Source organism: Gallinula chloropus, assembly GCF_964237585.1.
Source record: "Gallinula chloropus genome assembly, chromosome: 19".
Taxonomy (NCBI): Eukaryota; Metazoa; Chordata; class Aves; order Gruiformes; family Rallidae; genus Gallinula; species Gallinula chloropus.
This window is the reverse complement of record NC_140104.1, coordinates 12,703,625-12,723,129: the sequence shown is the minus strand read 5'-3', so window position 1 is coordinate 12,723,129 and position 19,505 is coordinate 12,703,625. Positions and strand designations below refer to the sequence as shown.

General features: G+C 50.4%; 1 protein-coding gene across 1 annotated transcript in view; it reads right to left on the bottom strand.

Annotated features, from left to right (window-relative positions):
• Positions 1 to 16,441: 16,441 nt before the first annotated feature.
• LOC311199117 (olfactory receptor 14A16-like) overlaps positions 16,442 to 19,505 on the bottom strand; it is a gene marked incomplete at both ends in the record, with an annotated part of 52,054 nt that continues 48,990 nt past the window's right edge. Inside the window, one exon of the mRNA XM_084273160.1 lies at positions 16,442 to 17,223. Within this exon, the coding sequence (XP_084129286.1) occupies positions 16,442 to 17,223 (782 nt within the window). The remainder of the gene's footprint in view (positions 17,224 to 19,505) is intronic.

Below are 19,505 nucleotides of genomic sequence, written 5' to 3'. Positions count from 1 at the left end.
CTGCTACCATCAACTGTGGAGACCTGTCCAAGGAGGAAAAGGCACAGTGAGAATTCAGGGAACTCTTCTCTGAGGAAAACCTCTTCCAGTTCTTAGGGAATCAGATCGATTCTCTGTATTCAGGAAGACTTTTGTCATGCCCGTTATGGGAGGTCTGTTTTGTGCTGGCTTGATTGCACCACTGCTGGGAGGAGGCTCAGCTGTGGGCTCTTGAGAACTCAGCCTGTTGGAGCTTTGCTCTCCTGACTGCAACTGGGGAGTGTTTCTTCTGTCAGGACTCCCTGACATTGCTGCTGCAGTGCCAGTGAAACCTTCCCCTGAGTGCAGAGTGGGGAGAGCTGCTCTCTCCATCAGCCCTGCTCTCAGCTGCCCTGTGCTGGACGCTCTCTGATCACAACCTCGTGTTCCCCATAGAAGAAATTGGACCCCACAGAGAGCTGAGGAATCCAATCTCCCAGGGCAGAACTCCAAAGCCCTCCTGTGGTCTCATCTTACCCAAGGAGGATCTCAGCTCCCTGCTCCCAGCCAGGGACACACAGGGCTCAGTGCAGCTGCCCACACACAGGAGATAAAGGGCATTACCATTGCCTCAATCCTGAGATGTCTCCTGCATGGGACTCCTCTCTGGGGCACAAGAGTCCCTAGGGCAGTGCTGCCATTGTGAGAGGCAGCCTGCAGCCCAGCAGGAGCCCCCAGGAAGTCCTCAGTCCTACAGATGGGGGTACTGAAGTCAGGGTCAACTCAGTGCCTGTCCCAGTAATGGACATGATCAGAGCCCCAGGTAATGGTGGCACAAAGACAGGAAGGACAGGAGATGAAACACCAAAAAATGGTTCAGCTTAGGCGGGAAGGTAGGGACAGACAGACAGGAACTCACGGGTTTCTCCTCACTAGAGGGTTGTGCTGCCAAGGTGAAGACTCAGCCTGAAACCCTTGAACTCTGAATGCAGAATCTTAGCTGGTTGACAGAAACCAGGTGGTCACCGTGGGAGAAAGTCAGCACTCTGGGGGATGTCAAGGAGGTACCAAATCCCCACTGCCAGGGCATTTCTGGGAGCTGCTTCTCTTCAACCATGTGACCTCCTAGTCTGTGCAGACCCCTCCTGGCATCAGGGCACTGCCCCAGGGAACCTCTGTGTGCACAGGGCTCAGGCAAAGCTCTGACGTCTTAATGAGAATTGAATTATCATTGCATATTACTGAGGGGAGAAATAAGTTCTAATATACCACAGTCAGCCCAGCCCACAAGAGAGGAAAAGTCAAAGCTAAGACTCAGCCTGGCAGGAAAATGCTTCCTTGATATTGTTCTTCAAAGATCCTTCGCAATTTCTCATAGATCAGATGGAACTGGGAGTAAACTTGACCCATGCAGCCATTTCTTGCAGCAGAAGGACCTTACGCAGCCCTTCCCTGGGTCTCTCCTACAACCCACAACTGCTGTCACTATCTCTGTCTAAAGCCCAACAAGCAGGCTGAGTGCTGACCCTGGCAGCAGCAAAGCCCCTGCCCCAACACACAGCCACGAGGTGTAGGGACCCTGCTCACAAGGACAGCCCTGGGCACTCCTGGGTGCACACACTGCTTCACACCTCTGCAGCCATGCCCAGGAGAAGACAGCTGTCCTGCCCTGTCCCTCTGATGGGGCAGAAGGGCATCCCTTCCAAGCAGCACTTTCTGCTCCCATAGAGAACCTGTCCTTCTGACAGACCCCACACACTGCCCCATGTCCCAGCTTTAAGGAGATGCCTCCAGGAACAGAACCTGCATTGCCCTGCACCCACAGACATACCAGGCAGAGTGCTGTGGAGATTTCTCCTCCAGTGAGCTCTCAGCATCCATCAGCTCTCTCAGCTCACAGGTCTTCCCTCGGTGCCTACAGGCAGTGTCCCCAGCCCTGTGTGCTTGGCAGAGGAGCTGCTCCTGGGCAGAGCTGTCTCTCTGCAGTGCTCTTGGGTTTTCATGAGCTCCCACTGTCCCAGGGGCCCAGCCCAGCTCACAGCAGAGGAGCAGGTGAAGGCGTCACATACTCCATCCCCTCTGGGCTCCTTCAAAGCGTCTCTGGAGCTCCAAGGAACCAACTTGGAAAGACACTGAAGTCCTCACTAAAGTTACCTCCGTCATCTGTGGAGAAATCTTTCTGTCATTTCTCCTGATCAGAGCTGGGCAGGAGAATCACCTTTCCTTGTCTCTGCATGAGACAGAAGACACAGTCAGGAACAGTGAGGGGACTCTTTTCCCCTGTGGAAGGAAGGGAGTCAGGTGACTCTCTCCAGAGCCCTCATCCTTGCTCTCAGCCATGGGGCTGGAAGGACCTTGTAGTGTCATTACCTAGTGTTTCCACCAGCAGTGAACCCCCTCATCTACAGCATGAGGAACCAGGAGCTCAAGGATGCCCTGTGGAAACTGATGACTGGATGTTTTTAGCAGTAATAAACTGCTCATAATAATAATAATAATAAACACCAAAACTGTAACTCATGTTACGACCACTCCCTGTTTTTTTAGATTATTCAGATTGGGTTTTTGGCTTTTACCTTCCAGTTTTTCTAAGCTGCAATAACATGCTCCACGTTCATCCTTTGCTAATACAGTATCTCCAGTTCCAGTCTCACCCACACACTGCGTAATGATGATCTGTGCTCTCTTTGCATTAGGTCTGCAAGCCAAGGCCATTTTTTTCCTTCTTTTTACCTTTTCCCTTACATTTTTAAACATGTTTACAAGCTCTTTTTCAATAGCTGAATCTCTTGACTAGTCTGAAATGGCAATGCTTTCCCACCATGTCAGAATGGGAATTTTCAGCATCGGTATCAAAGGCAGACAAAGAAATGCTCTTCATCCCCTGTACCTGCATTACCAGAAAACCACAAACCCTGTGGTTTGGGATAAGGACAGTTTACTGGGACAGCAGAGAGACAGAGACAGAAACACCAACAATAGGACTTTGTAGCAGAATATACACAACTGGTAATGCACAATGCAGTTTCCCACTGAACTGCACAGCTCAGGCCGTACAGCTCAGAGCTGTCCTGAGGCTGGACACTCCACTAAGCTGCGCATCCTGGATCTGTATGATCCTCCCCAAACAACCCTCTATCTTCACATGAGCTCAGTGTAATTGAATGGAATATGCTCTTTGGCCAGTTTGGGTCACCTGTCTTGGCTGTGTCCCCTCCCAGCTCCTGGGTGCCCCCCGCCTTATAATGAACAAGGCTGTATGAACAATGGAAAAGTCCCTGACTGCTTGTACACAACTAAATCATCCTTGTGTTATCAGCACTGTTCTCATCCAAACTCCCAAATCCACATGCTGCTAGAAAGAAAATTAACCCTATCCTGGCCAAAACCAGGCCACCATTCTAGTTCAATATACAAGGGCTCAACCACTCCAGAAGGATTCTGGAGGATAGCAATGATATCAATAGAATCATCACATACTATTGGGTATGATGGGATCATTTGGTCCACCTTTATTCAGCTAATGCTCAGTCTCAATAAAATCACCACATAGACCAGTGTCCCCACACCCCATCCCACTGAATGTTATAAACATCTGATGTTGGGGAATCCATCACTTCCCATGAGAGATTATGCCAAAGGCTGATTGTTCTCAGGATAAAAGGTTTTCCCTGTGTCCTCCTCTCCAGGGGGAACTTGCACCCATTATTCTTCAGCTATTTCATGTGATTCCTTCTAAAAACAGGAGTCTCTCCCTTCTTTGTAGACAGCTTTTCAGTACTGGGATCTGTTGGTGAGGTCTCCCCTAAGCCTTTTTGTTCTGCAGGCTGAAATAAACCAGCTCCCTCAGCCTTTCCTCAGATGGCAGGCTGCCCAGGCCTTGGGTCATCTTTGTAGCCCTTCTCTGGACCCTTCTCCAGCCTGGACATAACTTATTTATTTTAGAGCAGCGACCAAAACTGCACCCAGTATTCCAAGTATGGGCTGACAAGTGCTGAGTAGAGTGGGACAGTGACTTCTTTATGTCTGCTGGTGATCCCCATGCTGATGCCCCTTGGAGTTGTTTGCTGCAGCAGCACTCTGTTTATTCCTAGTGAGCTGCTTGTTCACAGGAACCCCCAGGTCCCTTTCCACAGAGCTCTTCTCCAGCCAGGTGGATCCCAGTCAGTGCTGCGCTCCTGGATTATGCTTTCCCAGCTCCTAGTCCCCACACTTGACCTTTCCCACTCTTCCAGCCTGTCCATATCTTCCTGCCAGATAACTATCCCTTCCCAAGTTCCTACATTCCCCACTGAGTTCTGTATAACCCACAAACTTCATCAGGGTTAACTTCATTTGGGTCAAAGTTCAGGAATCTTCTTCCAGCTCCCCAGTGCACCACAGCAGGCCAGGACTGTGATTGCCTCATGAATTTTTTGTATATTTGGAGTTGTTCTTGACACTACTACTTGCAGGGAGAAGTTTATGAGATTTGACAAGGGCAAGTGTAGGGTCTTGCAGCAGGGGAAGAAGATCCCCAAGAATATCCATTAGTATAGGTAGGGGACTGGCCTGTTAGAGAGATCCATAGGTGAGAGGGACCTGGGGGTCCTGGTGGACAGCAGGATGACCATGAGCCATCAATGTGCCCTCCTGGCTAAGAAGGCCAGTGGCATCCTGGGGTGTATGAGAATGGATGTGGTTAGTAGGTCAAGAGATGTCCTTCTCCCTCTCTCCTCTGCCTTGGTGAGACTGCACCTGGTATGTTGGGTCCAGCTCTCAGCCCCTCAGTTCAATAAGGACAGAGAACCCCTTGAAAGAGCCCAGCTCAACGACCCCAAAAGTAGAAAACCTTCCTTATGAGGCAAGGCTGAGGGAGCTGGGCCTCTTTAGCTTGGAGAAGAGGAAACTGAGGGCTGACCTCGTTCAGGTTTATATATATATAAAGGGTGAGTGTCAGTAGGAGGAATCCAGGCTCTTCTCAGTGATGGTCAGCGATAGGACAAAGGACAAGAGGTGCAAGCTGGAGCGGAGGAAGTTGAATGTGAATGTAAGGAGAAACTATTTCACTGTAATGGTGACAGAGCCCTGGGACAGGCTGCCCAGAGAGGTTGGGGAGTCTCCTCCTCGGGAGACATTCAAACCTGTCTGGATGTGTTCCTGTGTGATTTAGTCTGGGTGATCCCGCTCTGGCAGGGGTTTGGACTAGATGATCTTTCAAGGTCCGTTCCAACTCTGGATATTCAGTGATTCTGTGATTCTGTGACAGTACTTCCTTCATCTGTTGCAAAGTCTTCATTACCTTCAGAAGTGCTATTCCCATTTCCTTGCTTTATTGGGGGGTGGGGCCGGTGTTGGGCTTTTTACAGTGTAGGACAAAAGCATTTTCTCCTCATCCCCTTTCCTCTGTGTGTGGCTGCTATTCCAAACACACCTGCTTTATGTCTATCCATGCCAGTCCCTTCCCTGTCTGCAGATACCCAGGCTCAGGAGCAACAGCTCATTTCCAGGAGCAAAACAAGTCGGTGTAAGAAGGATGAGGCAAAGCAAGACGGCCAATACGATTCTGAACAGGGCTGATCTCAGCCCTGACATTAAAGAGACCCTTCTCTCCCACTCACTTGCATACCCTCAGCACCATATTACCTCCCTCACTACAGTGGGATTTGGGGCGGGATAATATGGTGTTTAGGGGTATAAAAGCTTTTGGGGGGAGTTAAAAAGAGACTGGGGACAGAGTGGGATCACTTAATTATTCTGGGGGGCTTGTAGGGATTTTAGGGGTTGTTGTGGGTGGATATGTTGGGATTTGGGGGGTAAAAGGAGAGGGTTTGGGGGAGTAATATGGGGTATAGATGGTGCTGAGGAGTTAAGGTTTGGTTGAGGGGTCTTAAGTAGTTGTAGGGAAACCCTTTGTTTCTGGGGGGGCATGGGGGCATACAGGAATGATAGGGTGAGATATCGAGGGATTTGAGGGGTAAAGAGTAGGTTGTGGGGTTTATGAGGGTTGTTGGGGGCCACCAAGGAGTGCTGGGGTGCATAAAGGAGGGCTAGAGAGGGAGGGGTGGCACCTCCAGCATGGCACATAGCATTCCAGCATATGTGCTGCAATGGCATGGAGGTGGTGTAGGATGTGCTGGGGGGGTATGGTGAGATTTCTTAGGGGAAGGGGGGTTTGAAAAGGATACAGGGGAGTGGGGGGCCACCAAGGGTTCTGGGTGGGGTTAAGGGTAGGCTGACATGAGGGTCAAGGCATGGAGGGGTACCCGTGATTGATGAAGGAGGGGGGTGTATGGGAGCACTTGCATGAGATATGCAGGGATGTGGAAATGAAAAAGGGAGGGTTTAGGGAGGGTAATATGGTGCTGGGAGGTATAAAAGATGGGCTAGGTGAGTTAACGTGGGGATGAGGAGGGGAGGAACCACTTGGTGCTGAGATGGCATGTGGGGTTTGTAGGGGGGTGCTGGGGGGATTTGGGGACTTTTTGGGGGTGAAAAATGGGGAGGTTGGGGGACAATGGGGTGCTGGGGGACTACCAGGAGTTTGGGGGGAGGTGTGCTGAGGGAGCTGGACTTGCATTTAAGGGGTGACAGGGGAACTCATGGGTGCTGGGAGGGGGTGTGGGGATGTTTTAGTGGGTACTGGGACTGGATATGGGGGCATTTGGGGAGGGAAAGGGGAGGTTTAGGCCAGTAATATGGTGCTGCACTTTCCGGCTACACCAGCGACCACCTTTCAACCTGTTAAATGTCCAGCAGTACATCCCAAGCAAAAGGTGTGAGGGATGAAGGATGTTCTTGCCCTGAAGCCTTCCCAGGGAGGGGACAGGAAGCTGCAGATTCCTGTTGGGAAAAGGACAGTTTACTGGGACAGCAGCGAGAGAGAAACATCAATAGGACTTTGTAACAAAATGTACAAATCTGGTGATACACAGTGTGGTTTCTCACCCAACTGGAAAGCTCAGAACATACAGCTCAGTGCCAGCCCAAAAATGGACTGTCCCCAAAACTGTACATCCTGGAGCTGCGTTCTCCTTCCCCCACCAATTTCCCATTTATGCTGAGCATGACACAACTGAATGGAATCCCCTCTTTGGCCAGTTTGTGTCACCTGTCCTGCTGTGTCCACTCCCTTGTCATTAGCAAGGAAATAGGAACAGCTGAAAATTCCTTGATTGCCTGGCAATAACCAGAAACATCAGAGTGCTATAAGCACGGCTCTCATCCCAACTCCCAAACACTGCATTCCACTGGCTGCTAGAGAGAAAGTTAACTCTATCCTGGCCAAAACCAGGACATAACAGAGCACTTCATAAGACTTCTGAAAGATGTAAAGTTTTCTAACTCTCTGAAGGTTAAAGCAGAAATCAGGCAGCTGAGCGGCATCTGAATGACAACAGAGCAAACAGAGGTAGAAACCTGTGAGGAATTGAGGTTCATACATCCAGCCAGTCTTCTGAAAAGATGTCCTTAGGCATGGACATCTTAGGAGAGGTGGAAACACCTGAATGATGAGGGAGATGAAAGAGACAGACTGGCAGTAATGCAGGTAAAGGGCAAGGTGAGTATTTATTCTGCTACCATCAGTACCAATCCTAGAAAATCCAAAGTAGTCAAGTGATTCAAGTAGTCAAGTGATTCAGCTTAAGTAAACCGTTTTCAAATATAAGTACAAAATAAATGAATAAATGTGCCCCTTGCAGGCAGACATGATGGAAAGCAAGCACAGCTCATCGTTAGGCAGTATCTGGGTCACACAAGACCAGATGTTATTTAATCCGGAATGGGGTGGATGTTGATCATGTTATTATAGTTTAGACAAAACAGAATAAAAGAGAAACCAACAACAAAGCCCACACTAGATCAGTTTTGTCCTAACATGATTTACATTGCCAATGATATTCAGAAGAATATGAGCACTTTATTCTTGCTTAGAAACATCCAGTCATTAGTTTCCACATGGCATCCTTGAGCTCCTTGTTCCTCATGCTGTAGATGAGGGGGTTCACTGCTGGTGGCAACACCGAGTAAAGAAATGCGAATACCAGATCCAAAACCAGGGAAGAGAAGGAGGGGGGCTTCAAGTGGGCAAACATAGCAGTACTGACAAAGACAGAAACAACAGCCAAGTGAGGGAGGCAGGTGGAAAAGGCTTTGTGCTGTCCATGCTGTGAGGGGATCCTCAGCACAGCCCTGAAGATCTGCACATAGGACACCACAATGAACACAAAACACCCAAAACCAAGACAGACACTGACGACAAGGACACCAATTTCCCTCAGGTAGGCATCTGAGCAGGAGAGCTTGAGGATCTGGGGGATTTCACAGAAGAACTGGGCAACAGCATTGCCATGGCAGAGGGGCAGTGAAAATGTACTGGCTGTGTGCAGCACAGCACTGAGAAACCCACCACCCCAGGCAGCTGCTACCATGTGGACACAAGCTCTGCTGCCCAGGAGGGTCCCGTAGTGCAGGGGGTGGCAGATGGCAACGTAGCGGTCATAGGACATGACAATGAGAAGATAGTACTCTGTGATGATCAAAAATACAAAGAAAAAAAGTTGACCCACACATCCTTTGTAGGAAATGGCCCTGGTATCCCTCAAGGAATTGGCCATGGACTTGGGAATAGTGGTGGAGATGTAGCCAATGTCAGTAACAGAGAGGTTGAGGAGGAAGAAGTACATGGGGGTGTGGAGGTGGTGGTCATAGGCTATGGTGATGATGATGAGGCCATTGCCCAGGAGAGCAGCCACGTAGATGCCCAGGAAGAGGCAGAAGTGCAGGAGCTGCAGCTCCCGTGTGTCTGCAAAGGGCAGGAGGAGGAACTGGCTGATGGAGCTGCTGTTGGACACCTGCTGCTGACAAATGTGGAGACCTGTCCAAGGAGGAAAATGCACAGTGAGAAGTTAGGGAAGTCTAATTTGAGGAAAACCTCTTCCAATTCACATTGACTCTCTGGATTCAGGAAGACTTTTGTCAGGTCCCTTTTGGGAAGTCTGCTTTGTGCTGGCTTGAGCATGCCACTGCTGGGAGGAGGCTCAGCTGTGGCTCTCGAGAACTCAGTCCTGCCTGGCAGCAGTCAGTAAATAGAAGGAGTATGTGATCTCAGACTAAATCCCCTGTGGATAGGAATGAGCTTTTCAGCACTGTCACTCCAGTTTCACCCAGGGGCGGAGCAGAGCTTTAGAGCTTTGGTTTTCTCCTCACTGCAACTGGGGAGTGTTTCTTCTGTCAGGACTCCCTGACATTGCTGCTGCAGTGCCAGTGAAACCTTCCCCTGAGTGCAGAGTGGGGAGAGCTGCTCTGTCCATCAGCCCTGCTCTCAGCTGCCCTGTGCTGGACGCTCTCTGATCACACCCTCGTGTTCCCCATAGAAGAAATTGGACCCCACAGAGAGCTGAGGAATCCAGTCTCACAGGGCAGAACTCCAAAGCCCTCCTGTGGTCTCATCTTACCCAAGGAGGATCTCAGCTCCCTGCTCCCAGCCAGGGACACACAGGGCTCAGTGCAGCTGCCCACACACAGGAGATAAAGGGCATTACCATTGCCTCAATCCTGAGATGTCTCCTGCATGGGACTCCTCCCTGGGGCACAAGAGTCCCTAGGAGAGCGGTGCCATTGTCAGAGGCAGCTGCAGCCCAGCAGGAACCCTCCTGGTAATGGTGGGACAAAAGCAACAAGGACGGGAGGAGAAACAGCAACAAATGTTCCAGCCAACGCTGGAAGGACAGGGACAGACAGACAGGCACTCAGGGGTTTCTCCTCACAGGGTGTTTGTCTGCTAAGGAGAAGACTCAGTCTAAAATCCTGGAACTCCAGGCTCTGATTCTGAGCTGGGTGGCACAAACCAGGGGGTCACTGTATGAAAGGGTCTGCACTGAGGGGGATGTCGGGGAGGTACCAAATCCCCACTAACAGGACATTACTGGGAGAAGCTCCTTCTAAACTCCCTGACCATGTCTCTGCTGCCTGGAGATGTCCCTGCAGCTGCTGCTCTTTGCTTACGTCACCTCCACCTCTGTGCTAACAACCTCATCCAACCTATCCTGCACTGAGGTCTTCTCTGCAGACCTCTTTGGGAGAAATAAATTCTTATTTACCACAGCCAGAAAGTCCACAAGACAGGAATTGTCATAGTAAAGACTCTGACAGGAAGGCAAATGCTTCCTTCATGTCATTCTTCATAGTCCCTTCAGAACTTCTGAAGAGATCAGCTGGAGCTGGGAGCAAAGCTGACCCATGCAGCACTGTCTTACAGCAGAAGGACCCTACACTGCACAATTTACACCCACAGCTTCTTTCTGCAGCGATGCTTATGGAAGCCCACCAGGTAGGCTGAGTGCTGACCCTGGTAGCAGCAGAGTAACTGCCCCAGCACACAGTCCCTGGGCCGCAGGGACCCTGCTCATGATGTCAGCCCTGGGCATCCCTTGGTGCACACGCTGCTTCACAAATCTGCAGCTATGCCCAGGAGAAGACAATTGTCCTGCCCTGTCCCTCTGATGGGGCAGAAGGGCATCCCTTCCAGGCAGCACTTTCTGGTCATAGAGAGAACCTGTTCTCCTGACAGACCCCCCATGTCCCAGCTTTAGGACATCCTTCCAGGAATAGGACCTGCATTGCCCTGCACCCACAGACATACCAGGGAGAGGCTGTGGAGATTTCTCCTCCAGTGAGCTCTCAGCATCCATCAGCTCTCTCAGCCTCACAGGTCTCCCCTCGGTGCCTACAGGCAGTGTCCCCAGCCCTGTGTGCTTGGCAGAGGATCTGCTCCTGGGCAGAGCTGCCTCTGCAGCGCTGTAATGTTTCATGAGCTCCCACAGTCCCAGGAGCCCAGCCCAGCTCACAGCAGAGGAGCAGGTGAAGGTGTTACATATTCCATCCCCTTGGGCTCCTTCAAGGTGTCTCTGGAGCTCCAAGGAACCAACTTTGAAAGACACTGAATTCCTCACTAAAGTTACCTCCCTCATCTGGAGAGAATCATAGAATCATAGAATTGTAGGGGTTGGAAGGGACCTCAAGAGATCATCGGGTCCAACCCCCCTGCCAAAGCAGCTCCCTAGGACATATCACTCAGATAGGCGTCCAGACGGGTCTTGAATATCTCCTTCTGTCATTTCTCCTGATCAGAGCTGGGCAGGAGAATCTCCTTTCCTTGTCTCTGCATGAGACAGGAGACACAGACAGGGACAATGAGGGGTCTCTTTTCCCCTGTGGAAGGAAGGAGTCAGGTGACTCTCTCCAAAACCCTCATCCTTGCTTTGCAGCCCTGGGGCTGGAAGGGGACACAGCTCTGTCCTATGGCTTCCTCAAACCCCACCTCAGTTCCAGTGGGCACAAAAGAGGCACCTGCTGCCTGGGAGCTGATTGTCCCAGCTCACATGGGCATTACTTGGGGTGAAGGCTGGGAGGGAGGTGTTTAGACTGAGGTGCTAGATGTGTTCCAAGAGGCATGCAGGGAGACACAATGTCCAATGGAGCACTGCTGAAAGAGGGCAGTGCCTGGGAGCAGCATTTTTGAGCCTGCTGGGGAATTCCTTTGGCCACATGATTTGACAGCAGATGATCATGGTTAGGACTATGAAACACTCTCTCCTCAGCATGTTCTTGGCCTGTTATAGAGGGAGATCCGGTTGGTCAAACAGGACGTGCCCTTATGAACCCAAGCTGACTGGGCCTGATCACTTGGGGGTTCTTCATGAACTGGATAATGCTGCTCAGGATGATCTGCTCCATCAGCTTCTCTAGGACTGAAGTCAAACTATCAGGCCTGTAAATACCCTGATCATCCTTCTGTCCCTTCTTATATAGGGGGTTAAATTGACTGATCCAGTCAGCCAGGACTGATGGAAAGTGGCTTGGTGAACCCCCCTTGCATCTCTTTCAGCACCCTTGGCTGCATCCCATTCAGCCCCACAGATCTGTGCACACCTCTTTGGTGAACCAGTACCATCTCCTCCTGGATTGAGGGGGTCTCATTCTCCTCCCTGTCCCTGTCTCCGAGCTCAGGGAATTGGATTCTCTCTGTACAACTGCTCCTATTACTGAAGACAGTGGCAAAGATTTCATTAAGCACCTCAGCCTTGTTGTTCTTGCCTGAGTGTTATACACCCCACGCTGCCCCGGGAAGAGCCTGAGCAATGCCTGAGGGGCAGGACCTGTCTTCCCTGGGGCTGGGGGTAAGGGCTTGGCCTTTCTGCTTCATCAAACCAACTCAGGGCTTTCTCAGCATTTCAGCTGCTTGTACATTGCCTTTGCCTACCAGACAACATGGCCTCCAATTACCTGCTCTAACGAGTCCCTGGGGAGGCTCAGCCAGCAATGGCTCTCAGCGGGACTCATTAATACTTCAGGGTACTTTGGCTTCTGCTTTTGACATGGAATTTCTTGTGTCATTTCCTCTCAGTACCTGAGCTTCAAGGACTCAGCACCAAATGCACCCCAGAGCTAATTAAAAATAAAAAAAGCAAGCCCTAATGAGCGGTGTCTCTTCATGTAATTATATTCAAGTTTTCAAGAGATATACAGATCATTGAAGCTGTTTCAAAGGGAGCTCAGAGTAAAATTGATTTCTTTTTAAGGGTGTAGGTTATTATTTTCACTGTAGAGGAGAGGTGACAACCTCTGACTGAGATTGATCCAGGGTGCCTCCTAAGGACCTCTGGACTGGTCTGAAAAAGGGTCCCTTGAGGCAGTGGGGACAACCTTGCTGCACATCTCCACAAGCCCACCATGACTCTCACCAGCCAACTGGGACTTGCATCCCTTGTCCTTACATTAGGTCTCTGCTGCACTCCACAGTGGGGCATTACAGCCCCTCTGTACCAGCTCCCCTGCTTTCCTTAGAGAACTGGCTGCAAACAGCCAGCACAGAGGGAGTTATTTTCCCTTCAACAGAAGAAACTTGACAAGATTCATCATTACATTCAACACTCCTCACTCTATGCCAAGTGCAATCTGCCACCAGTGAGGTTCACCTGCCACAAAGCTTAACCCTGTGAGAAATGTTCTAGTGAGGAAGGAGGCTTTGAAATCACCACAACTCAAGAGCTGGCTAAAGACAGAATGAGTCAGACAACTGCCAGAAAGGCAAGGGTTTAACTCCCTGAAACTCAGAGAAGCAGCTGGATGGTTGAGAGGTGTCTGAATGGTCCTAGGGGAAGTAGAAGGGAAATTTTGAGAGCAACCAGAAGCACTGGTGTGCAGATCCACTGTTGGAACAATAATTTCAGACATGGACAATTGACTTTGGAAAGGTAGAAATACGTGACAGACAGGGGAGATTAAATGCACAGCTGTCCTGCTTCTGGACAGGCAAGAGTTCACCTCCCCAATTAGCCAGCAGTGGTGACTTGAGTTAGTACAGTTGAGCTGAGTGTGCCCAGGCTGTTTTCCTCACCACCTCACATCACTCCCCCATAAAAGGGGCTGGTTGGGGAGCGGCACTCCTGGGTTCCTTAAGGGCAGTCTGAGTGTGGCTGTGGCGTTTGGTTGGTCCTTGCATTGTGCAGTACCTTGTGATCCTTTGGTCAATAAAGTACTCTCTGTTATCACTGGATGTGAGTGTAGTTTGCAATGTGCTGTTATCATTTTTTCACAGTGATTTTGTCAGTAAACTGTCTTCCTCCAAACCCAAAGAGGGTCTGTCTGTTTCTCCTCGAGGAGTGAGCATTATAACCTGATCCTTGTACATGAGGGAGCTGGGAGAAATGAGAAAAGGTTTCAGCTGCCTTCCAGGGGAGCACATCATCACCTGGCTTCTCCGATGCTGAGACAATGGGGCAGGCAGCCTGGAATTAGAAGGCAGGGAGACCAAGCAGCTGGGATCCCTGTCCAGAAAATGAGTCATTGACAAGGCGATTGGAAAGAAGTCTCAAGCCCTCAGGATCTGGAGGCAACTTCTGTCAAGTCTGGGGGAAAGGTACCTGTTCAGTGAGTATGTCATGTGTTGGCCAGGCAAGTGCATGACCATGGATCAGAGTATGCAGTGTTTGAGGGGATTAACCATGTGAGAGATGAATTACTATGATCCTGATGATCTGCAGCTACCCACCAATCCTGATGAAGTCCCATGCATGATGACATCATCAGTGAGCAGGGTTAAATCTCAACACTCACCCATCAAGGGAATTCAGACATGACTGGTGGAGCAGCAGTGTCAAGGAGGAGGCTTTGGGCATTCTGAGGGATGCCACAGCAGCCAGGGCTGCTACACAGGAATGTTGCCATGAGCACATTGGGCAGCACTGGAAGCAGTACAGCCACCCAGGCAAAGGCACTTACTGTCAGTTTGACTCAGCACTGGTGTGGCAACCATCAGAGTCCAGGAGATGGGGGGTCCCCAGTCAGGACGAGTGTGGAGGAACTGTCACGAGGTTGAGAAAAATTCTGCCAAGATAGGGTTAGGGGTCTTGTGTGGAGAGGCTATGAGACCCAGGCTTCTTTAGCCTGGGGAAGGCGAGTCTGTGAAGAGTATAGGGGTAGCTCAGAGAGCTTGAAATTTCCTTTTCAAATGAATGGCAATTAAAAATAGAGGTGCAGATGGGTTATGAGCCTAAAGAAATGCCATTCTGAGGGTAGTGCTGTGGTGTTTGGAGTTACTTGGTGGAAGTGTGTATGAGCTGGTTGCTTGGTTTATCTGGGAACAACTGGCGAGGAGGGGGAGACAGCAGTACAGGCAGGGACATCCTGGGGTGAGAACAAATTGGGGAAAGTGGTTAGGTGCCTGCAGCCTGCAGGGAAACAGGCACAGGTGTGGGGCAGTGGTGCAGAAGGTCAAGGGTGTTGGCCAGGATGAAAGGGCCTGATAGAAACAAGGTCTTTTCCCCCTTGGCAATGGCTGATGTCCCTGCAGAGGCCTCAGAAGAGACACATTGTCCTCGTGGCCATGGAACATCATTGCCTCGCTGAACCTAGGGACAACCTAGGGAGTCATCCATGTGTCATACCCCTGTCCTACCCTTGGCATCACACTGCCCACATCCCATGAAAGAGCCCTGAGACACAGGTGAGGGTCAGGATCTCCGTGCCCAGGGGCTGGGGATAAGCGCTTGGCATTTCTGTTTCATCAGAACAAGCCAGGGTGTCCTCAGCATCAGAGCTGCCTGCCCTGTGCCCGTGTTTGTCCTCATGGCCTCCACTTGCGAGGTGTAAGATGTTCATGGGGAGGCTTTGTCAGTAATGGCTCCCAGCAGGGCCCATGAATGCTTCAAGGTTCTTTGGACATTAGGTCTGAGTTTGACATTTTGAGAGGTTTCTTCAGTGTCCTCTTAATATCTGAGGTCCGTGGACGCAGAAGCAAATACAAAATGGGACTCATGAAAATACAGAAAGCCTTAAAAAGCATATCCTTTAAGTGCTTTTCATAAAAAATATCCAGACTTCTACAAATAATTGGATTACAGTTAGGTATTTAATGATGAACAGTTCAAAGGAATATTACAATGGAGGATATTTTCCCTTCATTGGTATTTCCTGTCATGGCTCAGTTGATAGAAGAAGTGACAGCAGCATTCTGTGATGGGTATCACTCTCCTAAGGAGATCTGGACAGGCAGGTAAAGCAGTCTCTGGAGATCCAACCCTGCATGGAGAACCTTGCTCTTCCCCAAGCCCAGCAGATCCCTCACTGGCCTCCTGGGACTCCCAACACTTTTCCTGGCACAGACAGATTTCTCTGACAACAAACAGCAGTTCAACATGACACAGTTTAATACCCATGAAATCTCTCTCCTCAGCTGCCTGCTACGGCCAAGCAGCGTGTGAAGGGGGTCAGCTTTCAGAGGAGATTCTCTCCCAGAACAGTTTTAATCAGATACATAGAAAGGTCATTTATCAACACACTGACCTCCTGACAGAACCGTTCATTAGACTTCTGAGAGATGGGACATTTTCATGCTCTCTGGAGCTCAAAGCAGAAACCAGAGAGGTGAGCTGCAGCTGAATAAACAAAGAGCAACTGGAGGTGGAATCCTGTGAACAAGGTGAAGTGCATACATCCAGCCAGTCTGATGAAAAGATGTACTTAGGCATGGCTGTGCAATCAGGAGAGGTGGAAACAGCTGAATGACTAGGGAGATGAAAGAGACACACTGGAGGTAATGCAGGTATAGGTGAGTATGTCTTCTGCTGCTGTGGGTGCCAATACTGGAAATTCCTGCTCTGTGCAGGTGGGAAGTCACTGCCATTCCAGACATATGATTCAGCTGATGAAAATTTGCTTGTAAATTATTTCTAAATGTATGGGGAAAAAAAGAAAGGAAAAATTGTAGCCCTTTGGAGGCAGATATGATGCAGAGAGCACAGCTCGTCATTACGCGGCATCTGGGTCACACAAGACCAGAAGGTGCTGCATTAGAAATGGGATGAACATGAAACATGCTTTTACATGATAGTCAAAATGGAAGGAAAAACAACCAACAACTAAGAATACTACAGACTACAGCTGGTCATAATGAGTTCCATGGCCAGTGATATGCAGAATATGATCAGTTTATTGTTTCTTAGAAACATCCAGTCATCAGTTTCCACACGGCATCCTTGAGCTCCTGGTTCCTCATGCTGTAGATGAGGGGGTTCACTGCTGGTGGAACCACTGTGTACATAAATGCCAATACCATGTCCAAAAATAGGGAGGAGATGGAGGGGGGCTTCAGGTGGGCAAACACAACAGTGCTGACAAAAAGGGAGACCACGGCCATGTGAGGGAGGCAGGTGGAAAAGGCTTTGTGCCGTCCCTGCTGTGAGGGAATCCTCAGCACAGCCCTGAAGATCTGCACATAGGACACCACGATGAACACAAAACACCCAAAAACTAGACAGGAACTGACCACAATGGCTCCAATTTCCCTGAGGTAGGCATGTGAGCAGGAGAGCTTGAGGATCTGGGGGATTTCACAGAAGAACTGGTCAACAGCGTTGCCATGGCAGAGGGGAAGGGAAAATGTATTGGCTGTATGCAGTAAAGCATTGAGGAACCCACTGCCCCAGGCAGCTGCTGCCATGTGGACACAAGCTCTGCTGCCCAGGAGGGTCCCGTAGTGCAGGGGGTGGCAGATGGCAACGTAGCGGTTATAGGCCATGATGGTGAGGAGAGAATACTCTGTAGAGATTGAAAAGAAAAAGAAAAAGATTTGAGCCATACATCCTGTGTAGGAAATGGCCCTAGTGTCCCACAAGGAATTGGCCAAGGATTTGGGAACAGTGGTGGAGATGCAGCCAAGGTCAGTAACAGCGAGGTTGAGGAGGAAGAAGTACATGGGGGTGTGGAGGTGGTGGTCACAGGCTATGGTGATGATGATGAGGCCATTGCCCAGGAGAGTAGCCAGGTAGATGCCCAGGAAGAGCCAGAAGTGCAGGAGCTGCAGCTCCCGTGTGTCTGGAGGAACTGGCTGATGGAGCTGCTGTTGGACATCTGCTGCTGTCAAGTGTGGAGACCTGTCCAAGGAGGAAAAGGCAAAGAGAAATTAGGGAATCTTTCCTTGAGGAAAATCCCTTCCACTACTTATGGAATGCCCTCAGGTTGACTCTCTGTATTCAGGGAGAATTTTGTCAGGTCCCTTTTGGGAGGTCTGCTTTGTGCTGGCTTGATTCTACCACTGCTGGAAAGAGGGAAGTCCTACATATTGGGGTCCTGAAGTGAGGGTCATCTCAAGGTCAGCCCCACCAATGGACATGCCCAGAGCTCCAGGTAACGAGGAGACAAAGGCAGTAAGGACAGGAGAGGAAACAGGGAGAAATGCTCCAGCCCAGGCGGGAAGTACAGGGACAGACAGACAGGTACTCGGGGGTTTTTCCTCTCTGTGGGTTGGGCTGCCAAGGAGAAGGCTCAGCCTGAAACCCTGGCACTCTGTGTGCAGAGTCTGTGCTGGGTGACAGAAACCAGGAGGTCGGTGAGGGAAGGGGTCTGCACTGTTGGGGATGTCAGAGAGGTACCAAATCGCCACTGCCAGGGCATTTATGGGAGCAGCTTCTTCTCCCTCCCTGACAATGTCTCTGCTGCCTGGAGATGACCCTGAAGATGCTTCTCTTTGCCCATGTCACCTCCTGCTCTGTGCTCACAGACCTCATCCAAACTGCCCTGTGCTCAGCTCTGCTCTGCAGATCCCTCCTGGCATCAGGGCACTGCCCTGGGAACCTCTGTGTGTGCAGGGCTCAGGAGAAGCTCAGACAAGTCTTAATGACCAATGAGTTTGCACAGCCTGCTGCAAAGTTATTAATAAAAGCTCAGCTCCCACTTCCCACCCAGTCACCAGGAGCAGAAAATACAAAGCAAAGTCTCTTTACCTTTCTCCTGCAGTGAGCTCTCAGCATCCATCAGCTCTCTCAGCCTCACAGGTCTCCCCTCAGTGCCTACAGGCAGTGTCCCCAGCCCTGTGTGCTTGGCAGAGGAGCTGCTCCTGGGCAGAGCTGTCTCTGCAGCACTGCTGGGTTGCCATGAGCTCCTTCCATCCCAGGAGCCTGGCCCAGCTCAGCAGAAGACCAGTTCTTGTAGGCTCCCTCTTGGTGTCTCAGGCCTCATGGGGATCATTCTATGACCTCATCTCTGAGATCATTCTACCTGGGAGCAGATTGATCAGGACAGGGAGATATCATGCAGGGAGAAAGCACAGGAGGAGGCCATGCAGCTGTTACTCTCACTGGCAATACAGACTTGACACCAACAATAAAATCAATCTAATTCATTAGTCAATCCAAATAGAGCAGAGGAATGAGAACAAAACCTAAAGAAATGAAATTTTAAACACCCACCTACGACCCTCCCTTCATATCCCAGGGTCCACTTCACTCTTTCACTCTCTCTTCTCTCTGAGTGAGTGGCACTGGGGGACAGGGAATGGGGGTTGGGGTCTGTTCATCACACATCATCTCAGCTGCTCCTTCCTGGTCAGGGGGAGGGTTCCTCACAGTCTCCCCATGTTCCAGCATTGGGTTCCACCCACAGGAGACAGTCCTCCATGAACCCCTCCAACGTGAGTCCTTCCCAAATGGCTTCAAATCATCACCAACTTCTCCAGGGTGGGTCACTTTAGTGGGGTGCCGTCCTTCAGCAACAGACTGCCCCAGCGTGGGTCCTCCAAAGCCCTGCCAGCTAACCTGCTGCAGCACAGGCTTCCTATGAGGTCACAGCCTCCTTCAGTGTCCTCACATGCTCAACATTGGGGACTTCTACAGGCTGCAGGTAGAATCACTGTTCCACATCATCCAACATGGGCTGCGGGGTACAGCCTCAGTCATCATGGTCTTCTCCACAGGCTGCAGGGGAATCTCTGCAGTGAGGCTTGGAGGACCTTCTCCCCCTACATCACCGACCTTGTTCTCTGCAAATTCCCTTACTCTTTCTCACTCCTTTGTCTGGTGGCAAAAAGCAGCTGCTGGTTTTTATTTCCCTTCTTAAAAATACTGTCCCAGCATTGTGATTCACAGTGCTCTGATCCCCACAGCCAATACATTGTCACTGCGCCTCTGCAAGGGCAATGCCTGTGACCAGTTCTTCTGAGAAATCTCCCAGATCCTCAAGCTCTCTCACTCATGGTCCTACCTCAGTGAAATTGTCATCAGAGCATG